Source organism: Tachyglossus aculeatus, chromosome 25, assembly GCF_015852505.1.
Source record: "Tachyglossus aculeatus isolate mTacAcu1 chromosome 25, mTacAcu1.pri, whole genome shotgun sequence".
Lineage (NCBI taxonomy): Eukaryota > Metazoa > Chordata > Mammalia > Monotremata > Tachyglossidae > Tachyglossus > Tachyglossus aculeatus.
In genome coordinates, this window is record NC_052090.1 from 3,143,364 (window position 1) to 3,166,438 (window position 23,075).

General features: G+C 41.9%; 1 protein-coding gene across 1 annotated transcript in view; it reads right to left on the reverse strand.

The window, feature by feature from the left end:
- Nucleotides 1–2,595: 2,595 nt before the first annotated feature.
- The window catches only part of VSTM2A (V-set and transmembrane domain containing 2A), a 38,348-nt gene continuing 17,868 nt past the window's right edge, over nt 2,596–23,075 (reverse strand). Inside the window, exon 5 of the mRNA XM_038766416.1 lies at nt 2,596–3,966. Within this exon, the coding sequence (XP_038622344.1) occupies nt 3,878–3,966 (89 nt within the window). The 3' untranslated portion in view covers nt 2,596–3,877. The remainder of the gene's footprint in view (nt 3,967–23,075) is intronic.

Genomic DNA, 23,075 nt, shown 5'->3' on the forward strand with positions numbered 1-23,075 from the left:
GTACTGTTGGTCATAAATGAATAACTTTTCAGTCAGACTTGTTCACATCAGTAGGATCTCCCTCTCAGAGATCCTAATGTTATCTTTATATTGGAAGGACAGCTCTAGGCACATGGAGCTCTCTGTTTTAATCCAAGTGGAACATTGAAAAGTTTTATTTTTGCCCTACTCATTGCTAGAGCTATCCTAAATCCACAGTTAATGCAAATGTTTCATCACAGTTTAACATTTCATATTTTGCTTCTTATCCATGCAATGTATCTCATCCACAAGTATGTTTTATGATGTTTTATCATCCATTTGAATAGTTAAAAGCATAGGCATTTCTTAAGCTCTCACTATGTGTCAAATACTGTTCTAAACTCTGGGGTAGGTACAAGTTAATTAGGTTAGAGTCTTCCCTGTGCCACCTGGGGCTCACAGTCTAAGTAGGAGGGAGAACAGGCTTCTCTATACTTGACAGAATACAATTTGGCAAGGCTGTATCAGATTTGACTTAGATGCATTGGGAGAAATGGTAGATTTGGGCATGTCTGAAAATAAATGATGCGATGCCCATTAGGGGTTCTCTTCAGAATCCTTGTTCTAAGGCAAACCCAGAACAGAGACATGAATTTACAAGGGGTCTGGTGGGTAAAAATTGTGTGGTTTGTGATAATGAACTACAGGTCTGATTTTTCCTATAACAAATATTGCCACTGACTGTTCAGGGCGCTGGTCTTTCATTCTTTTATACTGGAAAAAATAAACATTTTATTCAATATTAAAGTAAGATTCAGAGTCTCCAAAATTAAGTAAAATATTAATTGCTTTAAGGGCTTGGTGTTTGTAGTAACAGCAGTCAAGAAAACTTCTGCATTAAGGAGTTGGTTTAAAAACAGTTCTGGTTTCCAGGTTTATGAATCCAGACCAAGCTAATCATTCATCCAGTAGAGAATTCAAATCAATATAGATGCATTTAGGTTTGGTCTATGCAGTTGGTATGTATATATTGGGGATTCAACGACTGTTCTCCTTTGTAGACTGGGAGCTCCATGTAGGACAGAGACTGTGTCCAACCTAATTTACCCGTACCTACTCCAGTACTTAAAAAAGTGCTTGACATGTAGTAAGTGCTTAACAAATTCCATTTTTAAAAGTTGTAAAAGTCTCTGGATTTGGAGTCCCTCTTAGCTCAAAAGAAAAACAAGTTTGTTGGTCTATATTCCAGTCACTTAATCCGTCCAAGAGGAGAAGCTGGGTACATGGTATCTCTGCCATCTTTCCTAGTCACCTCAGTGAACAGTGACTGGACATATGACAGCTCCAGAGAGTTAGTGCATTTCAAACCATTCACTTTTCACTGTAAGGTTGGACAACAGTTGGCACTGGCCCATGGCTGAGAATGTCATTCTGTGCAGTCTTTAGTGACATTGCCACAAAGAGTTCAGAGTTCCCTGCCCAGCTTTAGACCCAGAGGGAAATATGATTGAGTGAAGGACTGAATCAAAATGATAGACTTCCTGAAGGCTTCCCTAATCCAGTACTAAGCAAAGATCCTTCTGGGGAAGAATTGGGTCACCTAACCATTGGGAAAGAACTTTTCAACATCCTGGGTGATCCCTACTCAAGATATTTAGCTACTTTCAGGAAACCTTTGCCAGTGACCCAATAATGTTTGTTGGGGCCTTCTCCTGACTAGGATCTTCTCTGGAATGAGCCTTTTAGAAGTAATTCATTGATTTAATCATATTTATTGAGCACTTACTGTGTGTGAAGCACTGTACTAAGGGCTTAGTACTGTACTAAGTAATGAAAGCAGTGGCATGCCAGGTTTTCCTGAGTTTGCCAGTCTGCAGTGTGTTGGCTCAAGGGGCCCAGGTTTCATGAATTTTCCAATCTCAGATAATTTCTGCCTATGTTTCTGTCCCGTCTTGGTGGCACGCTTTCTGGTTTCAGTGGGAGCACTGGGACCATATTCTACACAAACATGAATCACAGAAGAGCTTGATTTTAAGCCTGTTTCTCATAGAGCAGTCAAATAGACTATTCACTAGAAACTGCTTATGTCTGAAAAGCCATCATGGAAATATCCCTGCTTGCCTTATTAGGGTCATCCCAACAATTTTTTCCTATTCTTTTTTTAAAATTTTATAGGACTCCACAGCATGAAGTGATGAAGCAGTTCAAAGTAAATGGACTAAAGTAAGGTGTATGTATCAGGAGATGAATCCATGAAAAGGTTTGCTTCATAGACAAGAAATATCGGGGAGTTTGTCATTTTGCACAGAGACAGAGAAAGGGATGGGAGTGATTACACAATGTTGAGTAAATAGCATGGATTCATCACCTTGGGGGGAAGGTTCAAACACTCCAACTCTCCATCCCATTTTTGGTACCAAATTTACCTGAGTACCTTTTCTCCCTACCTTCTCCTGTCTACCCTTAAATTCTACCCTCCCTTCCATATGCAAGGGATACCCCTACCTTCAGGGGAGGCACTGGATTTTTAAAAGATGAAAGGGTTTGAGTGATCCCAAGGAGTCCCCAGTCCATTGACATAAACAAATGCAAAATCTATTTCTCTGTTTTTAACAGTAATTTGGATTCATCGTATAGGGATCACTTCCAGCCAACAACAAAACTTTAATTGTCACTTCAGAGACATAAAGAAAATTAATTAACAACATGACAGAACAATGCATTATGGAAAACCACCTACAGAAAGGGCAAATAAAGCAACATTTTCAGCCACAGCAGGAAGGGTTCTTGAATGATTTCAGGGAGTAAATACGATAAAATACCTTCCCCAAACTGGGAATTTAAAGCAAACTCTTCTAGCAGCAAATACTTATTTTTGCCCTGCAGAAGCACAGAGCAACAGATTACATTTTTTCAGAATAAAAATCTCATTGATAAACACCATAAAGAGGAGGGCACAGAGCAAACAATCCCCAATACAGCATACGCGAAACTAAAATCATTCATCAAAGATCATTGCAAACTTTAGTGTGCATTTTACGCAAAGAAGCAGAGAGTGATGAACACTATCTGTCTGATCAACCAGGTGAAGCAAAGGTATGATTTACTAAACTATACAATAAAGTATTACAAATTAATCAGGATTATCACATCCAAAAGGAAACAAAAGACCTCTGTGGGTAACACGACATATACATCCAGCTAGAGATAATATTAAAAACTGACTTGCGTAAGGGCCTATTAGGAAGTAATATCACATGGACTGGAAGCAATTTACAGAATTTATGTCAGTTTGCATATGCAGGAGTTGCAAAAATAGATCAAACACATTGAAGTATAGAACACATGACAAAATTTATCTCTATAAATGTCCAGGTAACTAACAGAGACCAGCCTGTGCCAGCACTTGCCATGATTGAACAAGAAATGAAACCAGATAGGAAGAAAATCCCAAGAGGAAAAATAAACCCTAAGTGCTCCGTTCTCGTTGTCTCTCCTTGAAACAGTGTGTCACGGGCTTCCTGCAGAGCCAATATTTGTGTTCCCAAAGTGGATTTTTGCTTGAAGTTTGTGGCTTGTTTCTTTTAGCCTCTATTTACCTCCAGTTGTGAATGGTCTCTCCAGGAAGGGAACCAACATTATCCACAGTGAATATTGATTATCCTGATGCTTTGCAGATCGATCCCCAAGACGCCGACAAATGAGTTTTCATTGTGCCCCAAAAAACAAAAACAAAAAAACAAAAGCGAAAACCAAAACAAAAAAACAGAAACTGATCCTGCGTGTGTGGAGGCATCACTGCAGACTGCAGCTCTTTGAAATAAAAGATCAGTGATTCATCAATGAAAACATTATCAATAAAATGGGTTTTCCTGTCCTTGTGTTCTTCCTGAAGAAGGTACTCCTGCGTGAAGTGTTAGAGTACATTGGGTGCAGAGTGGCGGTTGGAGTTTAGGGCCAATTTTGCTGTCCGCTCCGTAGATTTTACAGGCGATTTGCTCTTTGCTTTAAGAAGAGAAAGTGATATTGGAAAAAGTCAGCACTTTATATTAAAGCAAAGCACCCTTCACAAAGCCACAAACAAGAAGCAGGACAGAAAGTCCATGGCTTGTAGCTATCCTCGCACCTGCGGAAGAAGTTATAAGATATTCGCTCATCTTGCAGATTTCCAAGGCTCCTTATTAGGCTGTTTCAAACACACATACACTCATTTATCTACAAAGCTCGCCAGCTTGGCTTTGGTGCTCATGAGTGTCTTGGCATGCACTGCAAATAATGACATACAAAGGGTTTCAGTCTTGGGAAGGTTTTCATGGCTTCTTTGGTCTTTTTTCAAACATTAATCCAATACATTGACACATATAGGCGAACCCTCCCCCAGAACATTCCATCTGAGTGAGTTCTACCATTCTGAGGTCCTAATATCATTCTGGAAGGACAGTTTCAGCAAGAACCCATAAACCAACAAATGCCACGTGGACTGATGTTAATTTTCAAAAGGTTTGTGATGAAATCAGGTATATAAGAATTGAGCTAATTCAGTGATTAGACTTTTTTTGTTGAGTCAGATACTCTAACAAAATAAACTTGAAATCTAAGATCGTAACACCATATATTCTCTACTCCCTAAAAGAGGAATGCTCTTCCTACTGAAATGATGTGGATTGAACTTTTGCTGATAATATTATGTATGCCTAAACTTCTCAACTGTGCTTTAAATAATTAATTCCAAAAAGGGCATTCCAACCTTAATAAAAGGAAAGAGGTATCTAAATGCAGGCTAAAAGTAATGGTTCAGCACCCTTGTATGGAGAAATTTCAAAAGTGTTTTGGTCTATTATCACTTTAATCTGTACAGGCAATGTTTTGAACCAGATAACTGATACCAGGCAAGAATATTTCTTTTGAGCCATAAATATTTAGTCACCACATATTATTCCTCCAAATGTCCTGTTTCCACTGCATGATTATGAACACTTAGCTGGATTAGGCCACTGGCAGGGCCCATATAGACTTTTCATATCGACTCTGTATAGATTTTTATTTTCACTTGTCTCAATTCTCAATCTTTCTCTGTGTCCAGTGATTTGACTTTTGTGTCGCTTTTAACTGGAGAGTCTGCTATTTGGGTTGCCATAGTTCCCATTCTTGTTTCAGTACATTAACAGAATGCTCTCTGAGGTGCAGGATCGGGGTGTTCTTAGCAGTTTCACTGTATGGGCATGAACGAAGCAGGGCACCAAGTTCCTCTTTGGGAAAATAGTGTGTGGTTGGTCCTCTGAAACCCACAGGAGGCACGGGGTTCTTTTCAAACATCTGAGAGGAAACGTGCCATGGAACCATTCAGAAATGTACAGAAAAGCATCCATTTCTTCTCTCAGCTCTATGGATAGCTAATGGCATCACAATTGAACAATCAAAAACTTGTGTTTCTGTTGCACTGTGTTAAAAATGGCCCATTAAAATGTGAAGGTAGAATGCTACTTATTGTTTTTGCGAAGCAAACACTTTCCTGCCAGGGGCAGGAACTAGAAAGGGGTACAACCACACACCTTACAGTATCCTTTTAACTCATTCATTTTATGAAACAAATTCACATTATTAAGTCTGTTCTCCCATGGTTCAGACTACCTAACATGATTATCTTGCACCCACTCCAGTGTTGAGCACAGTTTTTAGCCTATAGCAACTGCTTTATGCATTATAACTAACTACTCATGGAATATTGGGGGGTTTGCTTATTTTCTGTCATGATATCAAGATGTGCAAGTTAAAGCAGAATCAGAGGAAATAATAACAACAATTTAAAAAAATGCTCAAATGAGCTCCTCTTTAATATGATAGATTGTATTTAGTTATTCTGAATACTTAGAATTCATTTCCACACATATGCAGGAATAATAACAATAACATGCAGTTTTAAGCTCCCAAGGTATGGACAAATAACAAAAAGATGATCCATCTTATTTTATAAGATGTCTAGGCTACAACACAGATTTCTGACTGAAATCAGTGTTGCCACAGAATCACAAGAAAGTCTTTCATATTAGATCCACTTTCTACTGCTTCCATGTGTTACCACAGTGGATGCAGGATGCTGAAAAGAAAAAAATGATGCTACTCAAGTTGCCTTTGAATGCAAACATATTTCAATTTCCTCACTAATTTACTTACCTTTAGATGCAGGGGAGACCTTATTCTATTATGTGCTAAATATGTGCCTGGGAAGGTTTATTGAATCATTAATCTGTAGTCTATAATTAGCACCACTATGGGCAAAAAGATCTGCTAAGGACTTGAGAACTTAGAGATAGGAGACATGATTTCTGCCCTCACAGAACTTACTACTGTGCATCAGGGCATTCACAACCCCACGTAGCACTTTGGTAAGTTTTGACAAACATACCCTATTACTTAAGCATTCACCATTTTCCTACTTCCTCCTTTCTGTAAATTACTTTGTGACTGCCCTGCTAAATGGTAAGATCCTTGAGAATGGGGATAATGTTTCCTATCTGTACTGTACTCTTCCAAGCACTTAGTGCAATATTCCCCAACAGTCTGTGGTAACAGACTAATGGGAGGTGAAAAAGAGAGAGGAGGCAAGAATAGTGCCCAAGTTTGTGGACTTCAGAATTGGGAAGGATGATGGTGTTCTTCCCTGTAACGGGCGAAGAAAAGGATTTGGGAGGGAAGATAGCAATTCCTGAGTACAGCCAGCTTCAGTGATGTTACCGAATACCATGATTCATTTTACCTAGAAAAGTGACTTAGAAGAGTAGACACTGATCAGTAATCATAACACTAATAAAATGTGTGATTTTTTTATTAATATTTAGAATTTTCTCATGCATTTGACCAAAAATACTTGAGAAATTTATGTTTTTATTGTGGGAAGAGTAGAAAACTTTTCATTGGTAAAACTCACTTATGGAATGCATTTTGTAATGAACATTTAAGAAGAAAACCACAGAATAAAGAGAAAATGTTTCAATTGTTTTCAGTTCATTCAACTATAATCCAAGTGTACTAAAATCATTAAATTTGGGGGGCTATAAGCAGTTAGCAATCATGGTGCAAGAAAGCTATTTTCCTTCTAATTGGCTTCAGGAATCCTTCTTGTCTTAAGCCCTGTTTTATAGGCCTGGACTTTCAGGGACCTGCACTTCTTCAGAAAACATGAACGTAAATGAAAAATAAATGCATTTTGGTAGCAGTGGAGAACAACTAGACATCCTAACACAGACTGATCTCAATACAAAGGAAGGACATGGTAAGAAAGACAATCTCACTATTGTTTCCGTAATTTTCCAATAACCTTCCTCCGTGCCACAGTCTGAATTGTTTGCTCTCTTCCAAAAACAAATGCCAGTTTCTCTTGGATTTATTTCCAAACTTTCTTCTGCATGCCTCCCTTTCCTCCCCAGAACATTTCCCAGATAATGTGTTTAGAAATTTATTCCACTGAAGCATAAGATTTTAAGCACCCAGGGGTGGCGGGGATTGTGCATTTTTCTTCTAGTAGGCTGTCAATTAATCAATGGTATTTATTGAGCACTCACTTTGTGCAAGGTATTGTACCAAGCACTTGGGAAAGTACAGTGCAACAGAGTTGGTAGATATGATCCCTGCCCACAAGGAACTCATAATCTATAAGATTTATTTCAGTGCTCCAGACATAGTTTACAGCGTACACATAGTTTAGAGCCTGTATATACCTTACAATTTGCTGCTTAATACAGTGCTCAGCACATAGATGATGCCCATAAATATAGTTGATTATGATGATGGGGATGATAATGGTGGGTGGCGGTAGGAGTGAAGATGACAGTAATTATGATGATGATGAAATTAAAAAAGAAGACGTGCTGGGTGTATTATTTTCTTAAGTGAAGTCTTAGGGCCACTCTTTAGGGTTATACACTTTGGTCTGTTCATTCCAGCTAAACACGTTCAAGGGGAGAACTGACTAAGAAGTGAGAGCAGACCACTGAGCTTGGGCTGTGGCTCTGGACATTTCTTTTATGTTCCTGAGAAATCTGGAATCTGTGGGAAGCAGCATGGCTTGGTGCAAAAAGCACAGCCCTGAGAATCAGAAGACCTGGGCTCTAATCTCAGCTCCACCATTTTTCTGCCATGTGACCTTGGGCAAAGTCACTTAGCTTCTCTGTACCTCAGTTTCCTCATCTGTAAAATGGGGATTAAATCCTACTCCCTCCTACTTAAGATTGTGCACCCCATGTGGGACAGGGATTGTGTTCAACCTGATCATCTTATATTTACTACAGTGCTTGGCACATAGTAAGCACTTAGGAAATATCATTTTGGGGGCTGGTCTGACTAGTCAGTCAATCATATTTATTGAGCACTTTATGCAGAGCACTGTACTAAGTGCTTGGGAGACTACAATAAACAATAAACAGACATATTCCCTGCCCACAACAAGTTTACAGTGTGACCATTCACACCGTTGTGCAGAACTTGAGCTAATTGCCAATGGGAACATTAAATGGTCAAATTTAGAATTATAAAATGTATGAATTTCTCTTTGAGGTAGAAATAGGGCTACCTCTAATAGTCTTGCTTACCAATATCAAATTTAATAGTGTTTTTATGGTATTTTTAAATAGTATTTTTATTTTAAATTCACTCCTTTGAACACAGTACTTTTCTCTTTTAGAAATTTGACTGAGTCTGAACACGAGCTCTCCAGGTTATTTTGAAACAGTTATCTTAGCTACTGTTTGTTATTCTAAGGCAATGACTTTCACACAACACAGCAGTTTTGTCTTTAAGCTTCAGCTTAGGTGAGATGGTATGTGGTTTTAATATTTTCTTTCCCCAGAAGTCTACCATTTGCTGTTCTATATGGGAGCCTTGGTATTTTCATTTTTATGTATATTCCTCAGCTTGAACATTGGCTTCCAACTCATTCTCTTACCCTGAGCTGTGGCCTCATCTTTCTGAATTGGAAATTACCAACTGTGCACTCAGCCAGAAAACTCCCTTTGAATCTCCATTATCTTCTCCCCTTTCAAAGGAAGAATAAGAGTTTGTAGGTTTCTTTTTCAGTCTCTGCTCAGACTAAAGAATTTGTGTTTGTGCCTGACCACTATCCTGGAAAGTGAATGTGTTTCACTTTACTGTCTTCCCCAAAGATGCCCAAACATTTTGGGTTTTTGTGGATCTTTTCCAAATATCCTAAAAGCATAATTGTCAAGGCAGCCTTGGCAATTGTGAAGCCTGTGGTCCCTGACTGCCCATGGTACAAAGAAAATTAAGCCTCTCCTGTAACTGTAGGGTGCCACTTGATGTAAAATAGCCTTTGATCTGTGTTCGTTCCCACTATATTTTCTAGGTCTGTCTGAGATCATTCCGGGAAGAGAAGCAGCATGGTCTAGTGGAAAGAGCATGGGCCTGGGAGTCAGTTCTAATCCCAGCTCTACCAATTATCTTCTGTGTGACCTTGGGCAAGTCATTTTACTTCTCAGTGCCTCAGTTCCCTCATCTGTAAAATGGGGATGAAGACTGTGAGCCCTATTTGGGACACAGTCCAACTCAATTATCCTATATCTACCCAGACCTTAGAACAGTGCCTGGCACATTGAAAGTATTTAACAAATGCCATAATAATAATTATTATTATTATAAGTGGGCCCATCCCTTACCTGACCTTACAGCCTCTGCTACCTGGTGGGAACCTGAAGAAATCTACATCTCCTCCCCTGTTCTCTCTCCCTTCCTCCCTCCAGGCTCCTTTTTCCTCCGCCTTCAGGACATCTCCGCCGCCTAAAACTCAACAGATCTAAGACTGAGCTCCTTATCTTCCCTCCCAAACCCTGTCTTCTCCTTGACTTTCCCATCACTGTGGTTGGCACTACCATCTCTTCTATCGCACAAGCCCGTAACATTGGTGTCATCCTTGACTCCTGTCTCTCATTCACTCCACATATCCAATCCATCACCAAAACCTGCAGGTCTCACCTTCACAACATCGCCAAGATCTGCCCTTTCTTCTCCATCCAAACTGCTTCCTTGTTAGTACAATCATTCATCCTATCCCAACTGGATTACTGCATCAGCATCCCTTCTGATCTCCCATCCCAACCTCCTGTCTCTCCCCGCTTCAGTCTATACTTCACTCTGCTGCCCGGATTATCTCTCTACCGAAATGTTCTGGGCATGTCACCCAGAAAATCCTCCTCAAAAATCTCCAGTGGCTACCTATCAACCTTCTTACGAAGCAGCGTGGCTCAGTGGAAAGAGCACGGGCTTGGGAGTCAGAGGTCATGGGTTCGAATCCCAGCTCCTCTACTTGTCAGCTGTGTGACCTTGGGCAAGCCACTTAACTTCTCTGTGCCTCAGTTACCTCATCTGTAAAATGGGGATTAAGACTGTGAGCCTCACGTGGGACAATCTGATCACCTTGTATCCCTCCCAGCGCTTAGAACAGTGCTTTGCACATAGTAAGCGCTTAACAAATACAATCATTATTATTATATGAAGCAAAAACTCCTCACTATAACAGCTCTCCATAACCTTGCCCCCTTCTACCTCACCTCCCTTCTCTCCTTCTACAGCCCAGCCCGCATACTCTGCTCTTCTGCTGCTAACCTCCTCACTGTGCCTAGTTCTCACCTGTCCCACTGTTGACCCCTGGCCCATGTCCTACCTCTAGCCTGGAATGCCCTCCCTCCTCATATCTGCCATACTAGCTCACTTCCCCTCTTCAAAACCCTACTGAAAGCTCACCTCCTCCAGGAGGCCTTCCCCGACCGAGCCCCTCTTTTCCTCTGCTCCTCCTCCCGTCGCTATTACCCCGACTCCTTCCCTCTGCTCTACCCCCCTCCCCACCCCACAGCTCTTGTGTACGCGTGTACATGTTTATTATTCTATTAATGATGTGTACATATCTATAATTCTATTTATTTATTTTGATGCTATTGATGCCTCTACTTGTTTTGTTTTGTTGTCTGTCTCCCCCTTCTAGACTGTGAGCCCATTTTGGAACAGGGACCATCTCCATATGTTGCCAGTTTGTACTTCCCAAGCGCTTAATACAGTGCTCTGCACACAGTAAGTGCTCTATAAATACGATTGAATGAATGAATGAATGAAATATACTAATTTATCTAGGACTGCAGACCCCTTCTACAAGTGGTGTCAACTGCCTTTCAGAGATGTTGTGAAGGGCTTTATCAATGGCCTTGAAGCATTAGCAGGAAGCAGCGTGGCTCAGTAGAAAGAGCATGGGCTTGGGAGCCAGAGGTCATGGGTTCTAATCCCGGCCCTGCCACTTGTCAGCTGTGTGACTTTGGACAAGTCACTTAACTTCTCTGGGCCTCAGTTACCTCATCTGTAAAATGGGGATTAAGACTGTGAGCCCCACGTGGAACAAACTGATCACCTTGTATCCCCCCAGCGCTTAGGACAGTGCTTCGTACATAGTAAGCGCTTAACAAATGCCATAATCATTATTATTATTACTATTATTATGCAGAATAATGGAATCCACAGTAGCAAAACACATCATCACATAGGAATTCCTTGCAATGAGCAGGTACCTGATTCATTAACAAGTTGTCAGGACAGGGTTTGGGTAAACATAGAAAATTAGGTTTATCAGAAAGGAGTTTGAATGTCTCCTGGCAAGGGATTTAATCACAAAATATTCTTCAAATTTACCAAAATCCGGATACTGGCAAAATCATTTATGGATCTCCTGATGCTCTTGGAGTAAAAGCCCCTTCCCCTCCCAGGGGGAAAAATGACTCAATACTTCCTTCACTGAGAAGCAGTATAGTCCAGTGCATAGACAACAGGGGTGGGAGTCAGGACATCTGGGTTCCCAGTTCCATCACTTGATTGCTGTTTGACATCACTTCTTTGTACCTCAGTTTCCTCATCTGTAAAGTGGGGGTTAAGTACCTGTTCTCCCTCCCATTTATACTGCGAGCCCCACGTGGGAGCAGAACAGTGTCCCACCTCATCATCATCATCATTATCATCTTCATCATCATCATCATCATCATCAATCCATCATCAGAATTTACTGAGCACTTTCGCTGTATAGAGCACTGTACTAAGTGCTTGGGAGAATACAATACAACAGAGTTGGTAGACACTTTCCCTAGCCACAACCAGCTTACAATCTAGATGGGTAGAAAGACATTAATATAAATATAGAATCTATAATACAGAATTTATAAATATATACTTAAGTTCTGTGGGGTGAATATCAAATGCCCAAAGGTCACAGATCTAAGTGTGTAGATGAAGCACAAGGATGGGGGAGCCAAGGAAAGATTATTCTGTATCTACCTTAGCACTTGGAACTTGTGTAATTAACAAACATCACTATTACTATTAATGCAGTCTTTATTGAAGATGTCAAAGAGATTTCCACACCTATCCTTACAGAAGGCCAATGAATCAGTAGACGGGGGTTTACCAATGTAATTCCCTTATATCAGAAGTGTTCCTGAAGTAATTCTGGCAAATGAAGACTATAAATTTCAGTTCTATATTTGGATAATTAGTAGAACCGACCAACAAATTGCTCCTATTATGGGGAAAGAAGAATTTTTGAGTTTTCTTGTTTTTGGGTTTTGTTTTTGTTTGTTTTTTGTGGGGAAATCATGCTTCAGTTTCCAGGATGGAGAAGTATAAATATTGAAGTTCCTCAAAAATCAGTTTTTAAATGGGTTTGTTTAACATCTTCATAAATGATCTGAAAAGGGTAGCATGCTGTGAAGATTGCAAGTTTACAGATGACCGAGGTCGTGGGTTCTAATCCCTGCTCCGCCACTTGTCTGCTGTGTGATCTTGAGCAAGCTATTTAACTTCTTTGTGCCTCAGTTACCTCACCTGTAAAATGGGGATTAAGACTGTGAGCCCCACATAAGACAACCTGATTACCTTGTGTCTACCCCCAGAAGCAACGTGGCTCAGTGGAAAAAGCCCGGACTGGGGAGCCAGAGGTCAGGGGTTCTAATCCCGACTCTGCCACTTGTCAGTTGTGTGACTTTGGGCAAGTCACTTAACTTCTCTGTGCCTCAGTTACCTCATCTGTAAAATGGGGATTAAGACTGTGAGCCCCAAGTGGGACAACCTGATCACCTTGTATCCCTCCCAGCGCTTAGAACAGTGCTTCACACATAGTAAGCGCTTAACAAATGCCATCATCATCACCTGGTAAGTGCTTAACAAATACCATTATTACTGTTATTATTATCAAGTGTCATTAAGGAAGGAAGTACCTTTTAACAGTGAGTGAAAGGGACAAAAAATGGCAGGTAATCTTCAGTATGGTCAATTGTGAAGTAATGCATCTGAGAAAAAATACACTTAAGATCCACTATCTTTTCACTTCATGGCTAGATCACAATAGCAGAATTTCAGAACATTTTTCTGACATGGAAGACTGCATGCACCGTGATGCAGTGTCAGAAGAAATACATGTGTACACCAGAAATAGAGCCAATACAACAAGCAAAGCTGTTTTAATGCAAAATTCTGAATGAATGTAATTTCTGTATTACAGGATACCTTGGCATCATCCAAATGGAACTATAGGGTACTTCAATTAGTTCCCAGGACCTGTGTTTTATCAATGCTGTAGAAGCAGCATGGCCTAATGGATAGAACACAGGTTTGGGAGTCAGAGGGACCTGGTTTCTAATCCTGTCAGCTCTGTGACCTTGGGCAAATCATTTAACTTCTCTGTGCCTCAGTTCCCTCATCTGTAAAAACCATGAGCCACATGTGGGACAGGGGCTGTGTCTAACCTGATTAGCCTGTATCTAGCCCAGTGCTTAGTACAGTGCCCGGAATACAATAAGCACTTAACAAATACAATAAAAAAGAACCCAGCCACTCTTAATTTTTGAGTATTTCCAGTCATCCTCTGCACTTCTCTACTTATGTGGATTCAATGGTATATTCATCTCTGGGTCCCCTTCTATTCTCACTCTACAGTCATTCCTTTGAGTTGCTAGTCCACTTTCACACTTTAACTATATATTTACAAGGATGACACCCAAATCTACCTAATCAGCTCCTACCTCTCTTCTTCTCTGGAATCTCACATTTCCTCCTGCCTAAAGGACATTTCTACTTCAATGTCTTGGAAGCACCTCAAGCTCAACATGACAAAAGATGCACCTCTCATCTTCCCCCCACAAATCCTCTCCTCTACCTAGTTTCCTCATCACTGACAACACCACCATCCTCTCAGCCCCTAAAGTCCAAACCACGGCTCCTTGATTCCTCTCTCTCTCTTTATTTCAACCCCCATTTTCAGTCTGCCATGAAACCCTTGCGGTCCTTTCTTCACAACATTTCCAGAATCCATCACAGTGCCAACAAGTCAGCTGTGTGACTCTGGGCAAGTCATTTAACTTCTCTGGGACTCAGTTACCTCATCTGTAAAATGGGGATTAAGACTGTGAGCCCCCTGTGGGACAACCTAATCACCTTGTAACCTCCCAAGCGCTTAGAACAGTGCTTTGCACATAGTAAGCGATTAATACATGCCATCATTATTATTATTATATAGAGACAGTCCCTACCCAATAGCGGGCTCACGGTCCTCCTCCCCATCACCCCCCGCCCTACCTCCTTCCCCTCCCCACAGCACCTGTATATATTTTTGTACAGATTTATCACTCTATTTTACTTGTACATATTTACTATTCTATTTATTTTGTTAATGATGTGCATTTAGCTTTAATTCTATTTGTTCTGACGACTTGACACCTGTCCACACATTTTGTTTTGTTGTCTGTCTCCCCCTTCTAGACTGTGAGCCTGTTGTTGGGTAGGGACCATCTCTCTCTGTTTCCAACTTGTGCTTCCCAAGCTCTTGGTCCAGTGCTCTGCACACAGTAAGCGCTCAATAAATACGATTGAATGAATGAATGAATTTTCCCCATGAGGGAATTTTACCCTCCTGTGCCTCCTCGGCACAGTGTTCTGCACAAAGTAAACGCTTAAAAATAATTAGGGTATTTTCTAAGCACTGACAATGTTCCAAGCACTCTGTACTAAGTGCTGGGGTAGATATAAGATAATCATGTTCCACATGGGGCTCCCAATTTAAGTAGGACAGAGAGCAGGTATTGAACCTCCATTTTGAAGAGGAGGAAACTGAGGTGCAGAGAAGTAAAGTGACTTGCCCAAAGTCACCCAGCAGAATAGTGGCAGAGCCGGGGTTAGAACCCAGCTCCCCTGAATCCCAGTCCCATGTTCTTTCCAACAGGCCACACCGCTTCCCAATGAATGCTAGACTATAAGTGATGTGGACAGGGAATGTGCCTGTTTATTGTTATATTGTAAATCCTAAACTCTTTGTCTCATCTCGTTTCATGCCGTCAAGTCATTTTCAACCCGTAGTGACTCCGTGGACACCTCTTAGTACATTATTATTAAATGAATGAATACTAGTGATTTCAGTCATTTTTATAAGTACGCTTCTCTTGTTGTTTTGCCCTCTGACATACACCATCACCCTCCTGTTAGCTTGAAAGCTTCTTGAGGTTAGGAATGGTGTTTCTTACTCGATTATACTCACCCAAGTTCTTAGTTCAGTGCTGCATATAGAACTCAAAGAATGCTATGAATTCATTGATCAATATGATGATGGCATTTATTAAGCACTTGCTATGTACTAAACACATAGCAAATCAATATCTGTAATTTATTTTAATGTCTGTCTCCCCCAGTAGAGTATAAGCTCCTCGTGGGCAAATATCATGTCAAACAGCATTATTATATTCTCCCAAGAGTTTAGTACAGTGCTCTGCACACAGTGAGTACTCAATAAATAGCATTGATATATTGCCTGTATATAAAGGATGAGGATGATAGACACAAATATGAACTTTTTCACTGGTTGAAGAGGATTTTCCCTGCTTTCCTCAGGTTTGGGCTCAGCAGCAGAAGTGCTTTCACATTGGAGCCAACACTGGTGCCTTCCCCCTGCTTCTTGCCTGTTGTCATACTCTCCTCCATCCCCTGTCCCCCCACCCCCGGCTCCATGGAGCTCAGCACACAGATCCTCTGCTGCCGCAGGGTGACTCTTTGCTACAGGGGACATTTTTTTCCCCTTCTCTCCCTCCCCCATCCAAACTGTGATCTGAGCTCCGTGGTGCAGAGGAGCTCTGAGCTGCTTCATCAGCTCTGTGGTGCAAAGAGGGAGAGCCACGCTGCATTGTCATCTCTGCAGTCCGGGCCCCTCCCACACCAAGGGCCTGAACAAATGCTGCTACAGACTGCTTTGTGGTACACTGGTGTCCAAAGGCCCAGCAGCCCAGAACCACAAGTCCCTTCCCACACACACATACATGTACATATCCCAGGGCCCAGCTCCACCGTTGGACCAGCTGTGGCAGTTCAGGGCCATCACCTACCTTCTTCCCACACACCCTCTATCACCACAGGCCATGGTGCATCTCCCAGTCCCTGTCCTGTAACCCCGGTGTTATTAATAATAATAATAATAATAATAATAATAATGGCATTTATTAAGTGCTTACTATGTGCAAAGCACTGTTCTAAGCGCTGGGGAGGTTACAAGGTGATCAGATTGTCCCACGGTGGGCTCACAATCTTAATCCCCATTTTACAGGTGAGGGAACTGAGGCCCAGAGAAGTGAAGTGACCTGCCCAGGAGCCAGGATTTGAACCCGTGACCTCTGACTCCAAAGCCCGGGCTCTTTCCACTGAGCCACGTTGCTTCTCTATTTCTCTGCTTCTCTACTACTGCCGCACCTCCAACCCTCACCCTATTGCAGTTCGGGATTGATCCCAACACCTCAATATTTGGGGGAATATCCCCACAGTCCCCCTTCCCTCTGGGCCACATGGCTCCAAGGTGGAGGATCAGGCCACGAGGTGGAGATCAATGGGAGTGTTGGAGAAATGACCAAGAGTGATGAATGGGTACCAAGACTGAGAGTTACCAACTTACTGCTCAACCACCAGTGAGAGGCTCCTGAAACCGACTGACAGTTCAGGGACCAGTGATGGTTTGCACTCGGGGGGCCCATCTTTGGGAGGGTTAAGGGGTGCTAACTAGGTCAGCTATGGGCTGGTTTATGCAAATGAACAAGTGTGTTAAAACCCCACCCATGTAAGTGGCCTGAACTCAGTACCTGGAGTGGTGGCCGTGTGCTGAGGGAGCAGAATTGAAATGTGCCTGACTTGGAGTGAGCTGTTGTCTTTGTGTTCTCTACACTACATCACTCTGAGAGTGGCAGCAACATGGAGGCAGGCTAATTTCATGAATCAATTTTAATCATTTCATTGCAGACCTAAGTCAATTTGGTGATTAATCAATTGTCAATATCTCCATCATTGTTGAAATATTCATAGCTGTCCCCTAGGTTCAAAGATGAGGGTGTGTGTAGGTGTGAGTGAATATTTTCAGATATACAGGCCCTGTCACACTGTCTAAGCATGTCTAAACACCCTTAGTAGGGATTCAAAGATGAGAGTACTGATGTTGAGCTTTATTTGCATAAGGGCAAGAATTATATTTACTGAGCATTCACTGAGGGGGAGGCATTGAACTAAGTGGTTGGTACCACAAATTACAACTTGGATGGCTTTCTCACCTTCCTTCTCTGCTTCTCCAACTATACACTGATCCTCTGGAATTTCAATATCCACTTTGTGATTCCCAGTGACACCCCAGTCACCTGCTTCCTCTGGCTCCTCAGTATCCCAGATCTCCTGCTCCACCCCACTCAACAATCTGAACACAGGCTGCATCTCATCATCAGTTTCTAACTTCACCAATCCTGAAATCCCACACTTTGACTTCAACTTCATAATCTGCCTTCTCACGCCCCCCTAGCCAATCAATCCATCATTGGGATTCATTGAGTAGAGCACTCTGTGTAGAGCACTATACTAATAAGCACTTGGAAAAGTAGAATACAGTTAGTAAACACAATCCCTGTCCTCAAGTTGCTTACAGTCCCCCTAGACTGTAAGCTTCTTAGGACAGATAAAATGTCTATCAATTCTGTTGCATTGCACTCTCCCAAGTTCTTAGTACAGTGTCCTTTATTCATTCATTCAATCGCATTTATTGAGCACTCACTGTGTGCAGAGCACTGTACTAAGCGCTTGGGAAGTACAAGTTGGCAACATATAGAGACAGTCCCTACTCAACAGCGGGCTCACAGTCTAGAAGGAGGAGACAGACAACAAAACAAAGCATATTAACAAAATAAAATAAGTAGAATAAATATGTACAAGTAAAATAATAGAGTAATAAATATGTACAAACATATATACAGGTGCTGTGGGGAGGGGAAGGAGGTAAGGCGTGTGGGATGGGGAGGGGGAGGAAGGGGAGAGAAAGGAGGGGGCTCAGTCTGGGAAGGCCTCCTGGAGGAGGTGAGCTCTCAGTAGGGCTTTGAAGGGAGGAAGAGAGCTAGCTTGGCGGATGTGCGGAGGGAGGGCATTCCAGGCCAGGGGGAGGACGCGGGCTGGGGGTCGACGGTGGGACAGGAGAGAATGAGGCACAGTGAGGAGGTTAGTGGCAGAGGAGCAGAGGGTGCGGGCTGGGCTGTAGAAGGAGAGAAGGGAGGTGAGGTAGGAGGGGGCGAGGTGATGGAGAGCCTTGAAGCCGAGAAAGAGGAGTTTTCACTTGAGTCGTAGGTTGACAGGCAGCCACTGGAGATTTTTGAGGAGAGGAGTAACATGCCCAGAGTGTTTCTGTACAAAGATAATACGGGCAGCAGAATGAAGTATGTACTGAAGTGGGGAGAGACAGGAGGATAGGAGATCAGAGAGGAGGCTGATGCAGTAATCCAGTCGGGATAGGATGAGAGATTGAACGAGCAGGGTGGATGAAGAGGAAAGGACGGATCTTGGCGATGTTGTGGAGGTGAGACCAGCAGGTTTTGATGACGGATTGGATGTGAGGGGTGAACGAGAGAGCAGAGTCAAGGATGACGCCAAGGTTGCGGGCTTGTGAGACGGGAAGGATGGTAGTGCCATCAACAGTGATGGGAAAGTCAGGGAGAGGGCAAGGTTTGGGAGGCAAGATAAGGAGTTCAAAAAATTTGGAACGCTTCAAATTTCCTTCTACAACACAGCACACTCACTTCGCTCCTCTAATCCCAGCCTACTCACTATACTTCAGTCTAGTCTATGTCTCCACCAATGTCTTGCCCACATCCTGCCTCTGGCCTGGAACCCCCTCACCCTTTCTATAGGAGCATTCATGCATTCAATCATATTTATTGAGTGCTTACTGTGTGCAGAGCACTGTAGTAAGCACTTGGAAAGTACAATTCTGCAACAGATATAGTCCCTACCCAACATTGGGCTCACAGTATAGAAGGAGGAGACAGACAACAAAACAAAACAAGTAGACAAGTGTCAATACCATCAAAATAGATAAGTAGAATTATAGATATATACACATCATTTATATAAAACAGAGTAATAAATATCTACAAATATACACAAGTGCTGTGGGGAGGGGAAGGGGGCAGGGCAGAGGGAGGGAGTGGGGGTGATGGGAGGGGAGGAGGAGCAGAGGAAAAGGTGGGGGCTCAGTCTGCGAAGGCCTCCTGGAGGAGGTGAGCTCTCAGTAGGGCTTTGAACGGAGGAAGACAGCTAGTTTGGCGGAAGTGGCATGGCCTAGTGGCAAGAGCACGGGCTTGGGAGTCAGAGATCATGGGTTCTAATCCTGCTCCTCCACTTATCTGCTGTGTGACCTTGGGCTAGTCACTTAACTTCTCTGTGCCTCAGTTACCTTATCTGTAAGAAGGGGATTGAGAGTGTGAGCCCCACATGGGACAACTTGATTACCTTGTATCTTCCCCAGCTCTTAGAACAGTGCTTGGCACATAGTAAGAGCTTAGCAAATATCATTATCATTATTATTATTATTGTTATTATATCTGACAATCACTCTCCTCACCTTGAAAGCTTGTTAAAATCACATCTCCTCTAAGAGGCCTTCTCTGACTAAGCCCACATTTCCTTTTCTCCCACTGCCCTCTGCTTCACCTTTGCATTTGGAGTTGCAACCATTATTCAACCCTCCCACGGCACTTATGTACATATCTGTAATTTAGTTTTATCAATGTCTGGCTCAGTTTTTAGGTACTATAAGCTCCTGTGGTCAGAAAATGCACCCACCAACTCTGCTACACCTTACTTTCCCAAGTACCCAATGTAGTGCTCTGCACCAATAAGTGCTCAATAAATGCTATTGCGTGATTGATTGACTGATTGATTGAATCAATACAAAAGATTATATCTGAAACATTTCCTGTGGCTGTGGTCATGAAACCTCACACCAATCTGCTCCAAAGCCTTTCAACTCTTTTTATTATCCTTGCACCTGCTGGGAGACTAATCCTTCTGGTGACTTTGATCTCCGTATGAATAGGTGATTTCCTGGATTCAGGAGACAAAAGAGAAGCTGGGCTTTAATGACTGCTTTGAAACGGGTAAACCTGCCCATTTGGTGCCTTTCAGTTTCCTGCTATGCATTCCCTACTGAGATGCTTCTTAAAGCGACATTTCATAACAGAATATTTCCAGAATTTTAAAGGATACATGCACAAAGGGGAGGGGATTTTTTTACAAAGCAAATGCTAAGTTGTGGGGTTTTGTCTTGATTTTTGCAAAAGAAAAAGAAAAAATTGTTTCACATTGGAATAGAGAGATCCTACATTAGGTGCCCTGAGGATGGAAATGAAAAGTAATCCGTTCACTTCAGAATTAGTCCTCTTGGCTCCAAAGATGAGCCATTTTCTGAATAATCAATCAATCAATCAATCAATCGTATTTATTGAGCGCTTACTATGTGCAGAGCACTGTACTAAGCGCTTGGGAAGTACAAATTGGCAACACATAGAGACAGTCCCTACCCAACAGTGGGCTCACAGTCTAAAAGGGGGAGACAGAGAACAAAACCAAACATACCAACAAAATAAAATAAATAGGATAGAAATGTACAAGTAAAATAAATAAATAAATAAATAAATAAATAAGTAGAGTAATAAATATGTGCAACCATATATACATATATACAGGTGCTGTGGGGAAGGGAAGGAGGTAAGATGGGGGGATGGAGAGGTGGACGAGGGGGAGAGGAAGGAAGGGGCTCAGTCTGGGAAGGCCTGACTTCCCAGGCCTGGCTGAAAAATCCTGAAAAATCCTGAAAAATCCTGGCTGAAAAAGCAACTAGGATCAATTACAATATTTCGGGGGCTCCTTAGAGTCAGAACAGCTAACTGGCTGGGACCACATTATGTATTCTTTCCAGGACTAAGTCAAAATTGCACCTTTCATTTTAAAATTTTAAAATTTTCATTTTAATCTAAGGTCCCTATCAATATTATGTATTAAAAACAGACCAGAATTTCTTTCCCATTCTTATAAAATAGTTGATCTACCTTCATTAAACGTTGACATAATGTTCTCTGAAAATGCTTTCAGACATTTGGCCATGTTTTCATTTTATTTCACCGGGGAAATTAGTTTTGGTGTTTATTTTCTGATAAGATACATACCACAGAAAGACTTTTTATTTTGCGCATTTTACAATTAGATTGAGAATATGGATTCTTTCCTAATTTTGTTTTTTACAAGTACTTAAGTTCAATTTATGTTCACCAGAATTTAGCTAAAATAGAAAAATTATGTCCCAAGTTTGCTGTCTCTATAAGGTTTGTGCTGAGTTACCAATTTATCACCAGCCATCTGAAGCCTGGGCAAAGATATCCTGTAGGATTGAATGATGAGAAGTGTTTCCCTTTGCAGTTATAATGAATTCCAAAGTTGTAGATGAACTCTATAAATGGAAGTTTTCTTGAGATTGGTTTTATATTTAGTTTCTCTGATTTGAGTGAACGTTTTGGGGCTTGAGAATGTATAATTATTAATCAATCAATGGGATTTACTGAGGGCTTACCGTGTGCAAAGGACTGTGTCAAATGCTTCAGAGAGTAAAATGCAGCAGTGTTTGTAGCCACATTTCCTGCCCACAATGAGCTTACAGTCTAGAGGGGAAAACAGATGCTTCAGAGAGTAAAATGCAGCAGTGTTTGTAGCCACATTCCCTGCCCACAATGAGCTTACAGTCTAGAGGGGGAAACAGACATTAGTATAAATAAATAGTTTATAAGTATGTTTTTAAGTGCTGTGGGGGTTGCTGACTTGTACTTCCCAAGAGCTACAGTGCTCTGCACACAGTAAGTGCTCAATAAATATGATTGAATGAATAATACAATGTCAAAGGTCACAGATAATAATAATAATAATAATGTTGGTATTTATTAAGTGCTTACTATGTGCCAAGCACTGTTCTAAGCACTGGGAGGGCTACAAGGTAATCAAAGTTGTCCCCCCGTGGGGCTCACAGTCTTAATCCCCATTTTACAGATGAGGGAACTGAGGCACAGAGAAGTGAAGTGACTTGCCCAAAGTCACACAGCTAACAAGTGGCAGAGCCAGAATTAGAACCCACGACCTCTGACTCCCAAGCCCGGGCTCTTGCCACTGAGCCATGCTGCTTCTCCAAGATCCAAGAACATAGATGGCACAGAGAGAATGTGAGGGAGCTGTGGAAAAGGGGACTTCATCAGGGAAGGCCTCTCTGAGGAACTATGAACTTAAGGAGGCTTTGAAGGTGGGGAGAGTGGCGGTCTGGTTATATATGGAGGGGGAGAGAGTTCCAGGCAAGAGAGAAGACTTGGGAAAGGGGTCATGGCGAGACAGACAAAATCGAGTCACAGTGAGCAAGCTGGCTTTAGAGGAGTGAAATGGGCTGACAGGACTGTAGGAGTAGAACAGTGAGGTATGGTGATTGAGTGCTTTAAAGACGATGGTAAGGAATTTCTGTTTGATGCAGAGGTGGATGGGCAACCACTATCTAGTCCACATACTCCCTTCATAACTGTTATTCCATTGTTTTCAACAAAGACTACTGAATTCCAACAGAGAAGTTGAAGGGGATTATTTTCATGGCATGGGGTTGGCAGGGCATTTTTGCAATCCACCCCTTTTTCTTAACTCTGTATAGTCATCGTGCTGATCCAAGCACAATTGATAATCCCAGCTTCACTACTATGTCAGTCTCC